This window comes from Chaetodon auriga, chromosome 13 (assembly GCF_051107435.1).
Source record: "Chaetodon auriga isolate fChaAug3 chromosome 13, fChaAug3.hap1, whole genome shotgun sequence".
In the NCBI taxonomy this organism is placed as follows: domain Eukaryota; kingdom Metazoa; phylum Chordata; class Actinopteri; order Chaetodontiformes; family Chaetodontidae; genus Chaetodon; species Chaetodon auriga.
Window position 1 is genome coordinate 23,666,855 of NC_135086.1, and position 20,343 is coordinate 23,687,197.

The 20,343-nt window shown below is 40.0% G+C and overlaps 1 protein-coding gene across 1 annotated transcript in view; it reads left to right on the forward strand.

Moving 5' to 3' along the window:
- The window catches only part of kcnh3 (potassium voltage-gated channel, subfamily H (eag-related), member 3), a 156,880-nt gene that overhangs the window by 82,441 nt on the left and 54,096 nt on the right, over positions 1 to 20,343 (forward strand). Inside the window, exons 2-3 of the mRNA XM_076746505.1 lie at positions 10,582 to 10,815; positions 16,645 to 16,779. Of these exons, the coding sequence (XP_076602620.1) occupies positions 10,582 to 10,815; positions 16,645 to 16,779 (369 nt within the window). The remainder of the gene's footprint in view (positions 1 to 10,581; positions 10,816 to 16,644; positions 16,780 to 20,343) is intronic.

The window sequence follows — 20,343 nt, forward strand, 5'->3', positions numbered from 1 at the left end:
CAGGTCTTGTTCCCATAAAAATTGCCAGCTGTCCAGCTTTACAGTGCAGAAATCAAAATGCAAATTTTCAACTGCTTGGGCAACAGAGGGTGTTTATGTAGAATGACATCTTCCACGTAATTTTACTGTTTCTAACTTTTTCACCTAATCCTATTATGAAAATTGCAAATAAAAGTGGTCCAAGAATAAACCCCTGTACTGCTGCAACATCCCATTTTAACTCCTATTTTATTTCATCTTATTATCTTTTTATCTTATCATCTATACGGTAACAAAATGAATGTTATTTTTAAAATAATTCAATTTTACATTTCAAATTTCTTAAAGCTTTTCATGAAGCTTAAGAGCGGCAGCCATTTTTAAGCTTCATGAAAAACTTTAAGAAATTTGAAATTTAAAATCCAAGTATTAATTCAATAATCTAAACAAGCATGTTAAAAATGTAACAAAATGATTAAATCCTCTTGAACACCACTCACCACTACCAAAGAACCTTTGGAAAGCACAAATCAATGCCCATGGCTGGAGAATCACCAGAAATATGGGATTAACAAAATTTCAAATATTATCATTATAAAATTGTTGCAGAATTTGAGCTGCAGCTGTCCTCTGGTGTCATCTGAAATGAAAAGTTCATTTATTCTCACATATCTGCAGCTCATATATATATATATATATATATATATATATATATACACACACACACACGCACGCACACACACACACACACACACACACATATATATATTTATTTTTTATTTATTTTATTTATTTATTTATTTTATTTATTTTTCAACAAAGGTAGCCCATGTTCCTCTGCAGAGAAACACTCGATGAAACATTAACAGGTTGGGTTTTTAAAAGCTTTTCGAGGCCTAATGTTTGTGATACTTGTGAACAGCGGCTAACATTTGCATTGACATTAACTAGCTCAAGTTGCTGGCAGATAAACTGGATAATATCTTAGTAAAAATTACAGATTATTAACACCATGACTAATTTTAATTACCTTCACTGTGTAGAAAGCTCTGGAGGTCCACAACAATTCCCCTGACATGAGAGAGAGTGTGTAATGGCCCTTGGCTGTTGTTTAGCCTGTTCTCAGGAAGTGGGGGTTCCCATTTTGAACAAAACATCACTTTCATTCATCTCAACATGACTGAATTTACATCCCTCAGGATTGAAAGAATCATAAAAGAATGATGTGTTGAAAATGAATTGTGTAGTATACACTAACTGCATATTTGTAAATTGAACAATCCACCATGTCCCCTTTTTCAGTGTGATCTTAGAAAGTTAGGTGGGATATTGCTACATGGAGCTAATGTTAGCTTAATTAGCTAGCTCCAGCTGATAAAATGGTGAGCCCTCTTTTGTCCACCTGTGTCTGAAATCATGGACCTATTGTTTAAAAAATTACTGAGTGGTGATTTTGACACATTGTAAAGTGCACATGCCGTTCAAGAACAGAAGGCTTGACAGAAGAAGCATCAGTAAAGGGGATGAGGCTGAGCTAACTTTCAAATACAACATCTTATTTCATTCAGCTTTCTGTCTGATGTGGTGTCATTTATTGTTCACTGGTTTTCTTTGCTCTTATCTGTAGGTTTGTTCTCTGGTGTTGTCTCTTTCCCTTTTGCTGTCTATTCATCTTTGTCTGTCTTGACAGGATGTCTATCTCAAGTTGTGTCCCTGCACACATCAAAAACCACTCAGCAGAGTGCAGTTTCGCTATTTCACTCACATACGGATAGCTTTTGATGTGTAGGGAAATATCTTTGTAAGAGCATACAAAGGCTGTTTTTCTCAGATGTTGATAAGGATAACCAAAGAGAACATTTTATTGATGGAGACTTTCTTCATTTAGCCGTCTGTGTTCTCACATATACACTCTATGTAAGGTTTGCTTGTACTGCTAATCCCATTGAGATTATTACACCAACTGTGCATCTTTTGCATCTTGTTTTGTTTGTTGGTCCATAGTGTTCTTACCAGTGCTCTTCAACACAGTGTGGTGCAATCAGGTGTATTTGACAACTGGCATACCCCAAATGACTTCAGATGTCAAATGACTGGAGATGGTTCAGGTTTCATAGGGCAGCTACTGATGCATTGAACAACTATGGACATGACCCTGATATTGATTGTCTTGGGACATCCGACTGACATTAGCAATGTACACATCTGAGTCCATGAGATTGCATACCATGTTGGTGTATTAGTTTACACATAGTAATTTTCTGTCTCGCCTTCCAGATGGTGTGTAATCCAATCACAAATTGGGGGGGTGGAAGAATTATCCAATCACAATTTGGTTGGCAAACCCTGGTAATCCAATAACAGAGTAGCTCAACAATCAATACAAGCATCATAAGCAACCCCCTCACATCTCTTTCTCCCTCACACGCATGCACACACTGTCCAATCCTGTAATCATCTCAAGTTGTTGCCCAGCCAGTGTGTTAGATTATTCATCAAGGCTATACAGCTGCTGTGCCTTCAGGCAGCTTTGCAGAATAGATCCTTTGCCTGTCCATCTCTCGTACTTCAGCCCAAACGCACACTGTCTATCACACAACAAACGCCCCCTAGAAATAAATCATTTGCTTTGCAAACATCAAAATTTTATAATGTATATAAACGAAGCAGAAATCCTCAATGAAATCTTCTGAAAGAAAAAAAAGAAAAATGCAGGGTAGTTTGGCGACTTCATCACAAAACTAAGATAGATTTTGAAGTGTGTCTTCTTCACGCCTCTGTAGCCGAAGGGTGACAGCATGTGCCACATGGAATCAAACCACAACTGATGCTGGTTTGATTCCAGCGGATGACCTTTTTTGTATGCCATAGGTCTCGCCCACATTTCTGTCTGCCTCTTCACTGTCACCATCTAATAAAAGATGAAAAAATGCTAATGAAAAATATGAAGTCTCATATTGATGTTTGCAAACCAGCTGATGGCTGTGTTGTCATCTGATCAATTAAAATTTGAGTTCTGTCCAGGCGGGGGAGCAGTCATAGCTGTATGGGTAAACAGGAGTATGATAAACACAGAGCCTTGCGCTCGGGGAGTCCTAAGGTCTGTCTGCCAGTCCTGTCTGTCTGGGCTGTGTTTGTGAGAAAGTCCAATGTCCGCTTGCACTTAAGTTATATTCAGGCCCAGAATGCTGAGTTTTCCAACTAGTTTCAGGGGGGTAATTATGGCGAACACTGATCTTAAATCAACAAACACCGTCCTGATGGAGGCTTTGTTGTTTTCAAGGTGTTTGAGGGGTGAGTAGAGGGTAGTAGTGATGGCATCCTCTGTGGATCTGTTGGCTGGGAATTCAAATGGGTGGTGCAGACTGGCTGGCATGTGGTCTTTGATGTGCAGGAGAACCAGTTTCTCAAAGAACCTCATACTGCAGCCTGCCACAGGGCAGTTCATGATATGATAGTGAGAGTATACCCAAGAAGAGCTGCATGGTTAAACTTGAGCTGTAGGGGGAACTTTTAATCCCATTACACTCTCACTCACACACCTACACAGAGAAACAGACACACATGCACATGCACATACACACTTATTCAAGATACTGTACAATATATAAATAAAACATGATATTCTACTAAGGTGCACATACATTGCCCTGGTCTCTGATCCAGGATCTTTGACTCCATTGTGCCTTAAACTCAGACTCCAAGGTAGCGAGTCCGTTAGAAATTCTTGTCAAGCTCCAAACCCAGCCAGTGCAGCTGTAACTTCTGCAATCAATGTATCACAACAATTACTAACAATTGTAAATAATTTCATTCAGCTTTAATTGGTACATGATACTGCAGTATAGCATTGTCTTGTATTGTGAATACTGTAATATTTTAACAAAAAGTTCTATTTGCCATTTTATTGTCAGCTTTGAGTATATGTGCTGTAGTATGTGGCATTTGTCCCTACTGAAATGAACATTAAACTTGTAAGAGCCAATTATGATACTATTTATGACAGGCATTTATTCTGTTACTGCCACTAAATCTATTAACTTCGTTATATAGTTCTAAAAATGGTCAGTGGCGGAGACTGATATTCCCATGCTGCATTCATTTTACAGGAAACAGCACATGCATGTATTGCATAAAATTTGGAAGACAAGAGCAGTAATTTTTATATCTGAGCTCGCACATACATTATGTAATGAATGTAATGTAACGAAATTATCCCAAAGATTAGAACAGCTGGTCCAGAGGAATTTGAAGAGGAAATATATTTTGGTACAAGCATAGCTACAGTGATGAAAATATCACTTTTTCATCACTGCTGAACAAGGGAAACATGAGTTGTTGGATTCTGTTGTATTTCTTACAGAGTTTCTGCTAAAAGGGCTTTCCTACCATCAGTGATTGATAAATGTGTCATTTTGAACTGAACTCTGGGACTTGTGTTGTTAATATCATTATCACCAGTAACCACAGGTGTTAACAAATTTTGAAGATTAAAACTTTGTGTACAAAAACTTTCCGCTGAAAAAGAAAGTTGCCATGCACTTTGATCTCACTGCCATGCAGTCATGTGGTTCATGTAGCTCTCAATAGTTCCAAACAAATCCAGGCTGTCAATCTGTTTGGATAGTTTCAAGCAGGACAGACAGCAGCAGCGATCATATTTACAGCTATTTTTAGTCAATATTAACACATAATGTGCACTGATGACTATGTGTCGTTGACTACACTTATAATCAATATAATAATATATGTTTTCTGGAGAGTGGCGGGGAGAAAGCATTCCTCAGTTTTGTTTGCATTCGATTTTGAAAGGATGGGGGTAGAATACATATAATGTAGAATACATTAACAGTGGTGGAAAGTAACTAGTGTTGTATTTGAGTACAAGAATTTCTACTTTCTCCTACTTTCTACTTTGACTCCACAACATTTCAGAGGCAAATAGTGTACTTTTTACTCAGCTACATTTAGAACTAAAGCTACTATGCATATTTGGATTAACAATACAAAATATCATTACAAAGAAATTCTGATGTAATATTATGGATAAGATAAGATGATTAGAATTCAATAATATATTGTGCATTATTGTGAAATGGGCCATTCTGCATAATAAGTACTTTTCTTTTACTTTTCATACTTGTGGACTTAAAATTTTGAAAGCAGGACTTTTTCTTGTAACAGAGTGTTTCTACACTGTGGTTTACTTAAGTAATAAGTTGAGTACTGCTTCCACCACTGATTTGCAGCATGTATGCATAAATATGCAATATATGCTTCTGTGGTCATAATGACTCACATCATACTGTTGAGACATTCACATAAACATGCACAACAAGTGAATATCAATTCCTGCAAGCAACTGCTTGATTTGAGCCAGGAATAAGGGATAATCAGGGATAATTGGTCAGTATAATGCAAAATAGTCAAGGCAACCAACTGTTGCTATTTGGACTCGGCCTGATTTCTGTTATTTTGGTTCTGTCCTCTGGTATAGAACCTGAAAGATTCCACAAGATTGAATAATTAATCAGGATGATAAATCGGAAAAACAATAACAAACACATAAGCAGTAATAATTAAGGCCATTCATAAATGCAAAGAAACTCACATACAATAGTCCACTAACATGTTTGTGGCCTACCACCTTTGAATAAGATCTCTTACCACTTTTTGAGTGGCCCTACAGGACTGCAGAATCTTAACTAGTAGAACAACTCAGGCACATGACTCAGGGCTCACTTTCAAGGTTTATGAAGATCTGGCAGCCATTAGTTAGTTAGTTAAAAGATATTTTTCTTTCTTTTTCTCTCTTTGTTGATTCATCTCTCATTTCACTCCTGTGTAGACAGTAGTGTGTGCTGTTATGTGAATTGACATGTTCTACATGTTCGAATTCAATCACAATATTCAAATATCAGAACAGGGGAACGGACCAATATTTCAATATTGTCTTAGGCACTCCTGACATTTTTACCCAAGACAATAAATATAGATATGACCTATTGTGTCTTCAGCAATTTTGCCTGAGGAACCTGGTGATTTACATTCTACATAAACATTTTTGTGTCCCTGGTCAACAAATATATTGACAAAGGGTGTACGAGGGACAAAGGACCGGACTTCACACTTGCTGTAAAACATGGCCGTGTTATATGAAGCCCATACAGCAAGTAGCAACTTTGGCTCTGGACTGGACAACAAGCCTCACCAGGAACATGTTTTACCAAAATGACATTTGTGATTTTGTTCAGGTAGTGTGGCAGCTGTTGCCCAGATTGAGAAGTGGATCACTCTGCTGACAAGTTGATGACATTAGGGACTCAGGAAGCACACATTAATGTCCAGTCATGGCTGCAGCTTTGTCATTTGTCTGGATTAGTTGATCCCTTTAGGCTGCATTTCACAGTCACTACATACAGGTTTTTGTTTCAGTAGCTTTTATATTACAGTACACACATTGTGGAGGATATATAGACAAATTGCATTTGCACGAATAGAGACATTTATTTTATTGTGCTGCTCATATGGAGAAAAAAAAAAAACATTTTAAAGTTTTACATTTTATATTTCATGGTATATCCTTTGTAGACTCCTGTAGTTACTTAAGAGACAAAAGTAATATTGAAGGTGACTCAGATTAGTGTATTAACATTTTTATCAACTCTCTTCTTCTCTCATCTAGATTATGGGAACTGTCAGCATAGTCAGAGACACTGTTCAGAGAGATTTTAGGAGGAAATTGAACTATAAATTTCTATACAGACTAAAAGCTATCAAAGTGGATTTCTCCCCATTCCCATGGAAATTACGGTCATATCAGAAGGTCTAATAGGTAAATAAAGGATCACAAATACTCAAAATATGTTTTATTCTGTTGGTGGTTTGTGTATGGTTCAACCTTTTATTGTTTTGTTGTGTTGTAAGTCTTTGCTGCTGCTCATCACTGTCTGCCCATATCACTGCCAATAACTCATACCACCTTACATCAAAAACAGATTTAAAGAAGGCAACTGCAAAGAAGGCAAGCTACACTGTGGCTGTGAAATGGTTATTTACTGATGCTAGAGGGGACTCATGAAGTGTAAAGGGAAATGGATATCTGGCAACACAATAAATCATGTGATTTAGTTTTCACTGGTTGGACGTTTTCACACACTGGACACTGTGCAAAGAATCATACCAGCGCTGAGAAAATCTGTGCACCTTGCAGAGACTGAAGCCAATAATGTATTGCATTTGCTCAGCAATCATGTTTGTTTTGCATCTGTAAGTCCAGGTTCATCCCAAACAAATACACTCCAGTCTTTACTTACTGAACACAAATCAACCAGAGCCAAAAACCAAAACAGTGGCTTGTTAAAGAAATGAAATTCTCACCAATAGGTCCTCAGCTACAGTAAGAAAGCGAATGCCTGGTGAAAGTCGGCATCTGTCTGTGACTTAGGTGCTTGTTGTTGTGGCATTACAGTTATATATACAGAAATATGTTGAAGAACTACTACAGCGTTCAGGCTGCAGCATATAGTTATGAGGAATAATTCCCACTTTTCCTACTGTTGACAGCTACATGGTATCCACAAACATACAATGCAGGGTTTTTATGACATTTTAAAACATGCTGTTTCATCAAAATAAAAACATTTCATGGTGACAATCAAACAGAGAACGTATGAATTCAGTTAGGATAACAGACATGAATTTGGGGAAAAAAAAGAAGCAAAACAACAAAGACCAGTCCACGGTTAGATAAGAACACGTCAGTCAGCTAATCAGTCTGTTAATCATGCAGGAACAGTAGCCCACAGTCCAAATGAGTACAACACACACACACACACACACACACACATACACATACACACACACACACACACACACACACACACACACACACACACACACACACACACACACACACACACACATACAGCACTTCTCATTTGTACTTCAAGTTGCAGACAGCCCCATTTGACCTCACAGAAAGTGACATAACTGCAGAAGACAGACAACATGACATTCATTGAAACCAACTTGTGAGTTTAGAATTGACAGAGAAAGAGAACAAGACAGGGAGTAGAAACTGACAAGAGCAGCAACAGAAGATGAACCTCTATTGAACAAATGTAATTTACTGAGAGATGGGAAACGGTGACAGAAAGCAGGAAAAGAGACACGGACATGGATCAGGGCATTCATTAAGGGAAGATGAACATGAAAACTGTATCCTGGCAACAGAAGCTAAGACTGGGAAGACTGAAAAAATAACGAACAATCACTACTTAATCATTGTAAAAACCTGATTTTAGATTGTGTCTGTGCATGCCATCATCGTTTATGAATAAAACTTTCTGATTGTTTTATTTCTGTTTTCTGTTTTTCCTGTAGTAACTGTTGCACTGTGACATGATCCATTATTACAATTAAATATGGTCGCTGTAGTTTATTCTAACTCAGTAAAACATACAACACATATAACTGTCCCACTGGTGTAGAGGCTAACTAGTGCACAAAATGTGCAATATCTGCAGCTGAAAATAGTCACGAGCAAAAACACTATTCCTAATGCCCAACTAGGCCACATTGACACTCTTCAAATTGGGGGGGTGGTCTTCTTAAAGACATATACCTGGATCTTGCTTTGCCTCTGCAAATACTTGCACTGTGCTCTGTGCCAAGAACGAAGAGCACATTTCTAATCATTGGAAGGCATCATAACTAATGTATTGCTAGAAAGCCAGAGTAGATTATAAATGCATGCAACCATGTTAACTTTCATCTTATAGCCCAACAATATGAATAATACCACTGACAATGGGTCAAAACAACTTATTGTCCCATAGATAACCACTGGCTAAAATTAACCCTCTATTGTGTCGGTGCTGTATTGACCGGATCAAGATCTACAAGTTGTTTTTTAAAAATTTGCATCTTTAGTAGGACTGAGTGCCCCTGACTCTGTAGCAATTTCAGACAGTAGTAAGAGTCTGAGGAATGGAATGTAAATTTTGCTCTTTTCATGGGATTTGCTGACAATTGGAAAAAAAAAAAAAAAGAAAAAAAGAAAAGAAAACCATAGAATAATGCCAGCCTTATCCTTTAATACTTTTAATTCTGAAAAAACAGAGTCTAGTGTCTCATGGCTGGTATCACAACCACGTACAGTGCACTGGATGAGCAGAGAAAGGGAGCGTGACAAGGGACTTCACCTCTGCTATTCTGTGTTTTTATTGACATCATCAGATATCTCTGCTTTCCCCCAGGACAGAGTAAAGACAGAAAAAAGGAGACAGTGTGCACGTGTCTGATGTAGAGTAATTAGCTAATGAGATGGATTGTTTGGTGTTGTGACTGACTGCTGAACTGAGGAATACTACATACTAATGTCTAACTTGAGCAAACTCCTTCCTTTCTTTGTCACTGATGACAAGTTCCTTGTCTAAACCCTTTATTTTAAACTGTCTGTCAAATGAGCTCAAAGCATCACAAGCAATAGAACACACAAATGCAGACACACACACACACACACACACACACACACACACACACACACACACACACACCTCACACATCAGCATCAGGCCATAAAATATTTAATGCAGGGGTCTCGAGGGCCCTCAGAATTGATGGATCAATGAGACCGCCTGAGCACAAAGTAGCAAATAGTCCATTTTAGAGTGTTCATCCATCGACATGCCTGGGGCCAGGAATTGAATATGCACTAGCAAAATTTTCCACTTTGTATTTGCAGAGACACACACACACATATCGAAAAACACAAACGCGTACATATCTATCTTCTGCTGATCACAGATCAATAGCCTGAGAGCGTAGCTGTGTTCTACACAGAACTTTTAGTTGAGGGAGGGTGGATTTGATATTGGCTGCATGAATTAATGAGACCTCAGAAGGTTCTGTGATGACTCTTGACAGTGTTTACTTCACCCGATACTGCTCTACTGGGCTTCCTCTCTCTGGAAACCGGCAGCTGTGCTTCCAGCAGTCTGTCTTCTCTCACAATGAGGCTGCTTTCATGTGCATCTCTTTGAGTATCTTGATAGAAATTAACACAGTTGTTTCTTTGAAGAATGCGTAATCCCTACAACTATGGTGTGAGTCTTACTTTGAGTGTTTAAAGATTCATACTGAATAACATTTGGATTCAAGCTGCAAATGCTAGATTTAATGCAATGTGCAAACACTCATGTAACTACCAAAACTGAACATTTCTTTGAAGTTTTCAGTGTTATCCCCATAGGTTCACTCTTGGCAGGACTATAAAAGTCTCTCATTCTGACCATGGTAAAAGCAAATTCTCAAATAGAATCCAAGATACTTTGACTAGAAATGGAAATAACGTTAATAACAGTATGTGCACATAGTATGATCAAAATGTGGTATATGAAAATGGTTAAGAGCTTCATGTTAAACATATCAGAGGTCAGTGATGCCGAATGTTCACCCTGTGAGTTTCAGTTACAAGAGGTCTAGTTCAAGCTACAAATCAGGTGTTATGGAGCAGAATTCTCAAACGAAATCACCTAATTCTCTTAGTTGTTGTCTTCACAGTTGTGTTGATCACTCTTTCTTTCTTCTTTCCTACAGACAGCAACTTTGTTCTGGGAAATGCCCAGGTGCAGTCACTTTATCCCATCGTCTACTGCTCTGATGGGTTCTGTGAGCTCACTGGTTACGCCCGTGCCGAGCTCATGCAGAAGAGCTGCGCTTGTCACTTCCTGTACGGCCTGGAAACAAGTGACAGGTTAACGGCTCAGATCCAAGGAGCCCTGGATGAGAGGAGGGAGTTCAAGACCGAGTTGGTCTTCTACAAGAAGGAAGGTGAGAGGGCATGAAGAATCTGTGTGTGTGTGTGTGTGTGTGTGTGTGTGTGTGTGTGTGTGTGTGTGTGTGTGGGCATGAAGAATCTGTGTGTGTGTGTGTGTGTGTGTGTGTGTGTGTTTGTGTGTGTGTCCATTCTTCATTTGTGTATTTACTATTACTTTGGTTTTGCATTTACTTTGTGATGACCAATGAGACAAATTTTCATACAGCGTAAAAACGTTAGTACGTGAGTAACTGCTGTGCAGTTTCCATAGCTGAAGAGCTGCAGACAAGATTGGCAGAAGAAGCAACTTGACTTGACTTTGCAGGCTGTAATTTGCTTGAACTCAATGTAAGAAAATATTTGTTAATGGAACTACAAATGTATTTTCAAAATGAATCCTAAGTGAATCTAGTGAAAATGGAATATTTGAAGAAAGGGCAGGGAGCATCCTAAAAACAAATTGTGTGGTCGAGATGATGCCATACCTCTTCTACATGTTCCATCTGTTCCATTTTTAAGATTTCCAACTTTCTGTGTTCATTCATTATACTGTATTTACAGTATTCCATGAGGACAAAGAACACATCATTAGACTTGCTTGTGTGGCAATTCAAGATATCCATGTACCATCAGGACAACTGTCACAGTGGTTATATCTGTGCTAAGCTGCGATTTAAGAGGGACAAGCCCACCATCATCCTCCTGTGGACAGTTGTTATAAAAAAAAAGGCTTTTCTTGTGTCAAGACCTCCGAACAAAGCCCTTAACCCCCAACAGCTCCAGTGGATCAGCTCAGTAGCCAACAGATCACACAGTGATTGTACTGGTCAGCCTCAAGTTGTCAGTGTGTGTCAGTGTGTGAGTATGAACTGGCCATTCTTCAAAAATAGAGCAGGGAAAAAAGATGAACCATTCCAAAACATCATGTCTGAATTTTTAGAGAAATGCTGCTCACAAACATATACCAGATTTCATATGTACCAGTCTGACTGAGGGAGGGAATGTATGAATTACTGAGCTATGTGTATGTTAAAGGGAACCATGGTCTTTTTATGTGCAAAGTCAAAAGAGCATTTAGCTTGTGAGAGCTACCTCACCTGTTTCAAAAAAAAAACAAAAAAAAAAACAAAACACTTGACTGCTCCAGCACTCAAACAGTCAGCAAAGGATTGATTTTAAAAAGGTAGAAAGCACATACAAACTTATATGAAGGCCATCAAATGATGGAAGTCTGAACTTGAGTAAGGTGAGTGTGTACTCACTGATATGGTTTTCTAAAGCTTTAGAGTGAGCTAAAGGAGGAGATGAGAGGTGAAGTGTGTGTAGTGGAGAGAAAGAGAGTGACAGAAACACAGGAAAATGGAAAATCTTGAGGGAGAAAAGTCTTGTGAAAGAGCAGAAGGAGAAAGTCTCCATTCATTCATCCACTCTTTATTAATTATAAATAAATCAAAGTTTTGATTTGCAATGAAAGGAAGAGTGAGGAGGTAACAAAACAAAGGCTCAGTCCACAAATAAAAAGTAAGAGTGACATGCATATATAGATGGAAGGCAGACAGAAGGAGCCATGGAGACATCTGCTCCCCTGAGATATAAGCCTATAACAAAGAGCAACAGAGGGTTATAAAAGCTTGTTTCTCTCAAACACGCACCAATGACAAATTGTGTTTCATGTTTTTATCAGCTCTTCGTGAGCCCATATTAGCATTTCAGCTGTTCTCCAGGGGAGCAAAAAAAAAAAAAAAAAAGAATAAACACATGTATAACCAGTTCCCTCACTCAAATCTCCATAGTCTGGAGCACAGTTTTAAAATTGTGGGGTTTTTTCACTGCAATACATAATATTACTCATAATATATTCATATCAAGCTAGTAAATACACAGGAATCAATAAACTTGAAAAGTTTATGTACAAAAGGAGCAATGTTTCATTATTAAGAGTATTAAGAGTAAAATACAAACATACAAAAGTGCATTTACTTGTAACTGCATTAGGGAATAACAACTGGTAAGTGTTAAATTGTAAATATTCCAAAGAAAAAGGCAATTATAAGAATATGTAAACATATGTAAATATTTGTCTTACAGACCATAGGAATTATTGTGAAATGTCTGAGTTTGTGACATTTCTCCATTTTTTTTTTTTTTTTAGGAAATATTTGGCATATTTTAATGACAGCACTCACTTAATGTAACAAGCCATGAAAGAATTGATTAAAGTTTAAAGTTTTCTAATTGCTAACATCAGCATGCTAACATGCTCATGATGATATTAGCAAGCTGATGTTTAGTATGTACAATCTTTTCAATATTCACCCTCATAGTTTAGTTTTAGAACAAAAACATTTGCTAATTAGCACCAAATGTCTCTAAATGTCTAAATGCATGCAGTTTTGCAGGTGTTTAGAGGTAAACCAAAGTATTTGACATATGAAAAGAATGACCTGATGATGGCGCTAGATGAAAAGTCAGAGGATCATCAAAGGGATTGGCATTGCTATCCACAAAGCCACACAGCTACAGTTGAATGGCTAAACATAAAGGTGACGCAAGATGTTAGAGGTGTTCTATGGTGCAAGGAAAGCTGTTTATATTCAGTGTTACTCACCAAAAGCAGTTGTGTGGATCCTTGAAGTCTAACAAACACATTAAATGCTTTTCCTTTATTTGCAAAGCCCACTTCTTTGAACATTTTGAATTGCATTGTGTACATCCACATTTACTAGCTTGCAGTCTTCTTTGTCACTGCCTTTATGGGCATATTGTTGCTTTTCTGGTCACATTATTGCCACCTGTCAGGCAAGTGGAGCCCAGCACCACACACAGCAGTTTATTTAAAGGCCTTTCAAACCTATGGCACTTGTTTTGCCTGAGCGTGTACATGGGTAACCCTCCAGAAGTCGATGATTGGACTCTGATTGGACTCAGACTATATTTTGATTGATACACAGCCTCTGGCAGACCCAGAGTAGGTGAAAACACTTGTGTATATGTGCAGGGCCTGTTATGATCTGGTAATTTAAAGGACCCAAAATGCCACACTTAGAGAGACAGAATAGGAGACCATGGAAGGTTAATAGTTTTAATGAATCTTCCAAGAATGTGCAAACAGACGAGTCTAGCTGAATCACAAAACTTCAAAGATCTCAGTAGAGGAGCAGCGAGAAGAGTGTCAATCCAATCCTCATGGAAGATGCAGACAGGGCAACTCATGAATGGAGACAGGTGGGGATAAGGCACCTGAGCACAAAAACAAGATTCAGGGAGGCAGGGAGCAGAAAGGCAAAACAGATATCAAGAAAGTACTTAGGATTGCTTCTGAGTTTGCTACCACACAGATGAACTGACATGAACTGGGTGAGGTACTGGGGTGCTTATATACTATGGGAGCAGGTGAATCTTGATTGTATGATGAGGCTGAGCCCAACCTGTCAGCCACGCCCTGCAGCGAAACACACACACATGACAGACAAGGGAGAGACAGACAGGAGATAGAGGGGAAACACAAGACACAAAGGGGAAAAAGAAGAGGAAACTGCAGATCTCCACAGGGCCTTACTGAAGAAATGATCTATGACACTCAGCAATTACCAGTTATGTTACTTCAGCAGAATAAATCCCTGTTATAATCTTCTGTCAATGGCAGTCATAACTCTAATGTACTCTAATGAAATAATGCTAACTCATATATATTAATGACAGCCTTTCATTCTTTATTTTTGTACTTGGCTTATAGTTATGCATGGATAGACAGAACAGGAGACAGTACATGCTGTTTCAGCTGCTTTTGTTTACCATCATGTTCCAGTCAAAGAGGGACAAATCCAGCCCTAGTATGGCTGATGTTTTTATTGAGGTAATCCCCTCCAATTGTTTAGATGCATTACTTACATGCATGATCCGCTATTGGGAATTCATCTAGGAGTTGCAGGGAACAGTATGCAGTGTACCCAATACAGCCCGCAAAATCATGAGTCAGAGATTACATGTGAGTAACAGAAAACCAAAACAGCTTGTTTTAGCCTGATTTCATGCATTTATGTACCAGCCAGCAGGGGTTACTTGTCTTGTTTGGTAACCTTATTTAAAGGGTAAGGCTGGTGATTTTCTATATTCTTTTTTTTATTATTATTGTTTACGAATCCCATGAAAAGACCAGAACCAACAATGAATTGATTCTAGCAGCAGGTACTGTCTACGCAGCCAAGATTTTATATATCTTATTCCTCATTGCCAAATACCTTCATGGTTTTCCAAAAGAGATTAAAAACACATCAGTGAGTCACACTGTTGTACTGGGTGACATGTCCCTTCCCTACCATGAACACACACACACACACTGTACTTTATTTTGAGAGAATCCCACTTACATTGTCCTGACAAGTCCTCACTCACTGCATTATCCAATGTATATTCATCTGCAGCTGAAAATAGTTCCCAACAAATTCATTATTTACTCTCTTTGAGTAACACTGAGTGACAAAAAAAAAAAAAAAACTGCAAAAGAATAAATTTGTAAATTTCTGACCATTTTTATGATTTACATCTTCAATGAATGTCAGAGACAGTAAAAGAGTACTGAGAGACCAACTCATACATTGTTGGTTTTGTTTTTTCATGGGATTTACCTACAGTAAGAGAACGAAAAGAAACATGACAAGAAGTTGTACTATAACACCAAGATGGTGTGACAATGTTTTCAATTATGTTTCATTTATTGTGGATCCAAGATTGAAGTATCTTAACCTGCAGTAGATTAACTTCTCACGTTGTGCCAGTTATGCACAGGTGTACACTGAGACCCTTTGATATCACTGATGGATTTGTTACAGGTGCAACAAAGCACACTTTGACCACAACCAACCACACTCAATTCTGATGCTGGATACAATAAGAGGGGAGATAGCTGATTTTCAGCCTGGTCTCAAGTTATTCTTTAAAGTTAGTTGACATTTATACTGATCACTACAGACTCCTCTTAGCAATATCATCACAAAGACAGATGGCTTAAATGATGCATGTTCGCCTGCGGTAACATATGTGAAGTGCCTTGGCAAGGCAGCCGGAAGAATCTCATATAGTGAAGGTGTGTGTGCTTTCTGTGGTATTCCAGTTACCAGTTGAGGCACAGACTTGTGGAGTTTTGAAGTCAATCTATACTTCCTGCAATTTCTCCACTCTGCAGCTACTCACGTGGGATCTTGTGAATTCTGAGTGTATAGATAGCACAGAAAAAAGCAGCTTTTCATCTAGGCTGAAGGACAGCTATGAATACAGTCTGAAAATAGCTTCAGGCATATGATATGTCTGTGTGAAATGAACACGATTTCTTCATGAATGATGCTAGCAGTGTTATCACTGACACACACATCTTTGAGAAAAAAAATGCTTTAAAACCATGATTAGATGGGTATTACTGTTGATGAGTAAACATATTAGGATGTGTGGATTGTGAGAGAGAAGTCAGCTCAAAAAAGTGCCTTGATGATGGCGTAAGATGAAAAGTCAGAGGCCCATGAGTTGGAATGGGAACATGAATGTCTGCCTCATGTTTTATGGCATGCCATCCAATTGATGTTAAGATATTATATTTCATTTACAACCATCAATGTAAACCTCATGAGACCTTACAGAGAGATTTGAGTCTGGATCAAAGTGGTGGACTGACCCACTAACCACCATCGACATCCAGTGTTTTTTTTTTTTTCTGAGGAGGTGCATCCCATTTCCGTCATACACTCTATTTATGCACAGGACATTGCTCTCAGTGCTCAAAATGTAGTTGCTAATTTAGGTGGAGGAGATGTATTGACTGTGTATGTTTGCATTTATCTTCTCTCCAGGTACACAGTTCTGGTGTCTTCTGGACATTGTACCTATTAAGAATGAAAAGGGTGAGGTGGTGTTGTTCCTCGTGTCACACAAAGACATCACTGACAAGAAGAAGGACCAGGATCCTGAGCAAGGGCCAGACACAGGTGAGTTTATATAGATAACCCCTATTTATAGTTCTGGTGATGGATGTAATGATAAAATATGACTTCAACTCAAACACTTAAAGCATTGATTTGTATGTAAAAACAAAGTTTGGTTCAGTTCCTCAAATTGAGGCACACCCAGTGAACTGAGGTATTTTCTTCTGTCCTGTTTGAAGATTAACTGTTCTATCTCCTTATTCCTAATTTGACAATGTAATCTTGTATCAGTGACCACTGATTATTGTGGGAGCTTTCAACTGCATCTCATGTTCTTCATTAGTGAATGTTGTCTTAGCTTTTGTGCCCCACTATCCTTCCAACTCTATTCATGCTGAAGATTGAAGAAGTGCAGTAAGTGGGCCTTGAGATATGATTAATGCTAGTCCCCATGTCATAAATGAATGTTCACACTAGAATTCAGAATGTTTTTAATGCAATAATCTGTACCTGTAATCTACTCTGGGGTACAATGAAGATTGAAAACACGCATTGAATGTGGTTGGAGATGCTGCATGCTCTGGAATGACAAATTCACACCATGTTTACATTTTCATTATGTCAACAGTGTTACATGTGGTAGCTTGGGTTGTTTCCTCACAATCTTCTCTGACAACTGTCATCTTGGCTGTATAGTTTGAACATGAATTTTAATCACACTTCACCTCTGGAGAGGAAGACAGCATGCAGGGCATTTTGCCTCTCAGCTGTGCCTCTGCAGTTATTACAATTTCAAGCAAACAACAATTAACAATTAATTAATCATTTTCATCCCTTTTTTTTATCCTGCGTCTTTTCCCCAGTGTAAATCTCTCCCTGATTAAATAAGTGTGTCAGTTTGAATTTCACATTAATATTAATGACTGCCTCTATCAAATGCACACAGTGAACCATAAACATTATGTCAGATATGATAGACAGCTTGCTACCTAATATGATAATGCAGATACTTGATGGGGGAGGTCACAATTGGAATTACCAGGCAGGATTTGTGAGTTAATTAGAGGCAGTCAGGAATTATTTGCTAGCAGGGGATATGCAAACTCCACTGATGATACGAACAGCAATACCAGCAGTCATTCCAGCAAGTGCCACAGGACAACAAATGTTTACGTTCAAGTGACAAGCCTTCTGGCAGGCGCAGCAGTTATGGTAGTTATGACCAAAGGAAATGACGTTGTCATAGAGCATCAAAGTCCACACGGGGAGGAGGATCCAACTGCAGAGCCCACATTTGGGCACCCATGGCTGACACGAGGCTCTGATGGCATCAGTGAAGCAGCCGCAGCCAAACAAGCAGTGGCATCTCAAGAGCAGAGGCTAGATGCATTGACCATTGTCTGGACCCAGCCGGTGTTTTCGGAGCCACCTCCAGTCCAGTTGCTGCCAACCATTCCGCCTCCTCCTGTCTGCGAACCCAAGGTGGGGACACCTGAAAGCTACTCCAGAGACCTGCAATGCCTTCCTGACCAACTGCTCCGTCCTCTTCGTTCTGCAGCCCCACAACTTTGCCTCTGAACCAGCCAAGGTAGCCTTCACCATCAATCACCTGACGGGGAGGGCGCGCCTGTGGGGGACCGCTGAGTAGGAAGTCCTTCGCAGCGGAGCTCCATAAGGTGTTCAGTCTGTGGTCACATTGGAAAAAACCATTGTTAACAGCTTTCTCTATACATTTACCAGTTGTTCCTGCACATCAATAAATATCTTGTAAAAGTGTTTGCGTTGTTGTTCTTTCTGAACCTGCACCAGGGGGAGCAAAAGGTAGTGGACTACTCCATTGACTTCCGCATCAAGGCTTGCCAGAGTGACTAGAACTCAGCTGCCCTTTGTGTTGTTCCTGACCTGTCAGCAGTTCCACCAAAGTACCTTGACTACAGCGAGGTCTTCCGTAAGGCGAAGGCCACCTCTCTGCCTCCTCACAAAACCTTATGACTGCGCCACTAACCCACAGCCCATGCTTATATATTTGGATGACATCCTCATCTTTTACCAGTCCCGTGAGGTACACGTCCAGACCATCCATCTCCTGGAGAAGTCGCTCTTTGTCAATGCTGAGAAGTGCGAGTTCCATGCCACTTCTGTCTCCTTCTTGGGGTCCAAATGAACCCCGCCAAAGCTTCTGCTCTTACTTCCTGGCCTGTTCCCGACACCCACAACCTGCAGGGGTTCCTGGGGTTTGCAAACTTCTGCCAATGCTTCATCCACAATTACAGCTCCATAGCTGCTCCCCTTACCGCTCTCACGTCATCCAAGATGGCTTTCCAGTGGTCCATGGTGGTGGAAGAGGCCTTCCAGATTCTCAAGTTCCAGTTCACATCTGCTCCCATCCTCCAACTGCCTGATCCTGACTGTCAGTTTGTCACGGAGGTGGATGCATCTGACAAAGGAGTAGGAGCCATCCTGTCCCAGCGAAGCTCCACCCCTGAGCCTTCTTCTCATGACATCCCCAGCTGAGAAGAACTTTGACATCGGCAACTGGGAGTTACTAGTGGTCAAAATGACCCTAGAGGAGTGGCGCGACTGGCTAGAAGGAGTTGTTTGGACTGATTACCAGAATTCCAGTTGACGTGAAGTCTGATTGAGGTCTACAGTTTTCATACATCTTCAGGAGAGAATTCCACAGCCTGCTTGGGCCCACTGCCAGTCTGTCTTCCAGTTCCACCCCCAGTCCAACGGTCAGACTGAATGGATGAACCAGGATGATGGAGTCGGCCCTCAGTTCTTTGGTGTCCTAGAACCCCTTGTCTTGGTCTGACCAGCTCTGCTACAGGCCTGTCCCCATTCCAGTGGGCCTATGGGTTTCAGCCTCCTCTCTTCCCACCTCTGGAGAATGAGGCTTCGTTCTCCTCCTTCCAAGCCTTCATCCGCCACTTCCACTGCATCTGGTCCCAAGCAAGAGCCTCACTCCTCCGCTTGGCTAGTCGCTACTCTGCCATTGCCAATCATCACCACACCCAGGCTCCAGCTTACCAAGTGGGTCAGAGGGTGTGGTTGTCCACCTGGGACTTTCCTGTCTCAGTGGAGTCCGAGGTAATGGCACCTAGGTTCATCAGTCCCTTCGCCATCCAGAGAGTGATCAGTCCCACAGTAGTGAGACTGAAACTTCCCTGGTCTATGAGACCACCCCACATTCCACGTCTCCTGAGTGAAACCAGTCCATGAGAGTCCACTGATACCCACAGATCTACCTCCTCTGCCCCCTCAATTCAGCAGTGGAGGTCCCACTTACTCCGTTCGATGGCTGCTGAACTCCCATCACCAAGGTCGAGGTCTTCAGTATCTTGTTGACTGGGAGGGTTACAGTCCTGAAGAGAGGTCCTGAGTTTCTGGCCGCCACATCCTTTACTCTCGGCTCATCTCCAGGTTCTAACAGCAGCACCCAGAACAGCCTTCCAGAGCCACTGCACCTTCTTTTAATAACCACCAGAGAACCATCACTGAACCCCGCCTGATTCCTCAGACGAAGAGGAGCTGCCTTTGGACGAGGATGGGTCCAGCTCTGATGAGGATTGTCAGTGACTGTTGTTTAATTCACCAAACATTTCAGGAAACTGTTAATAGTTCAGA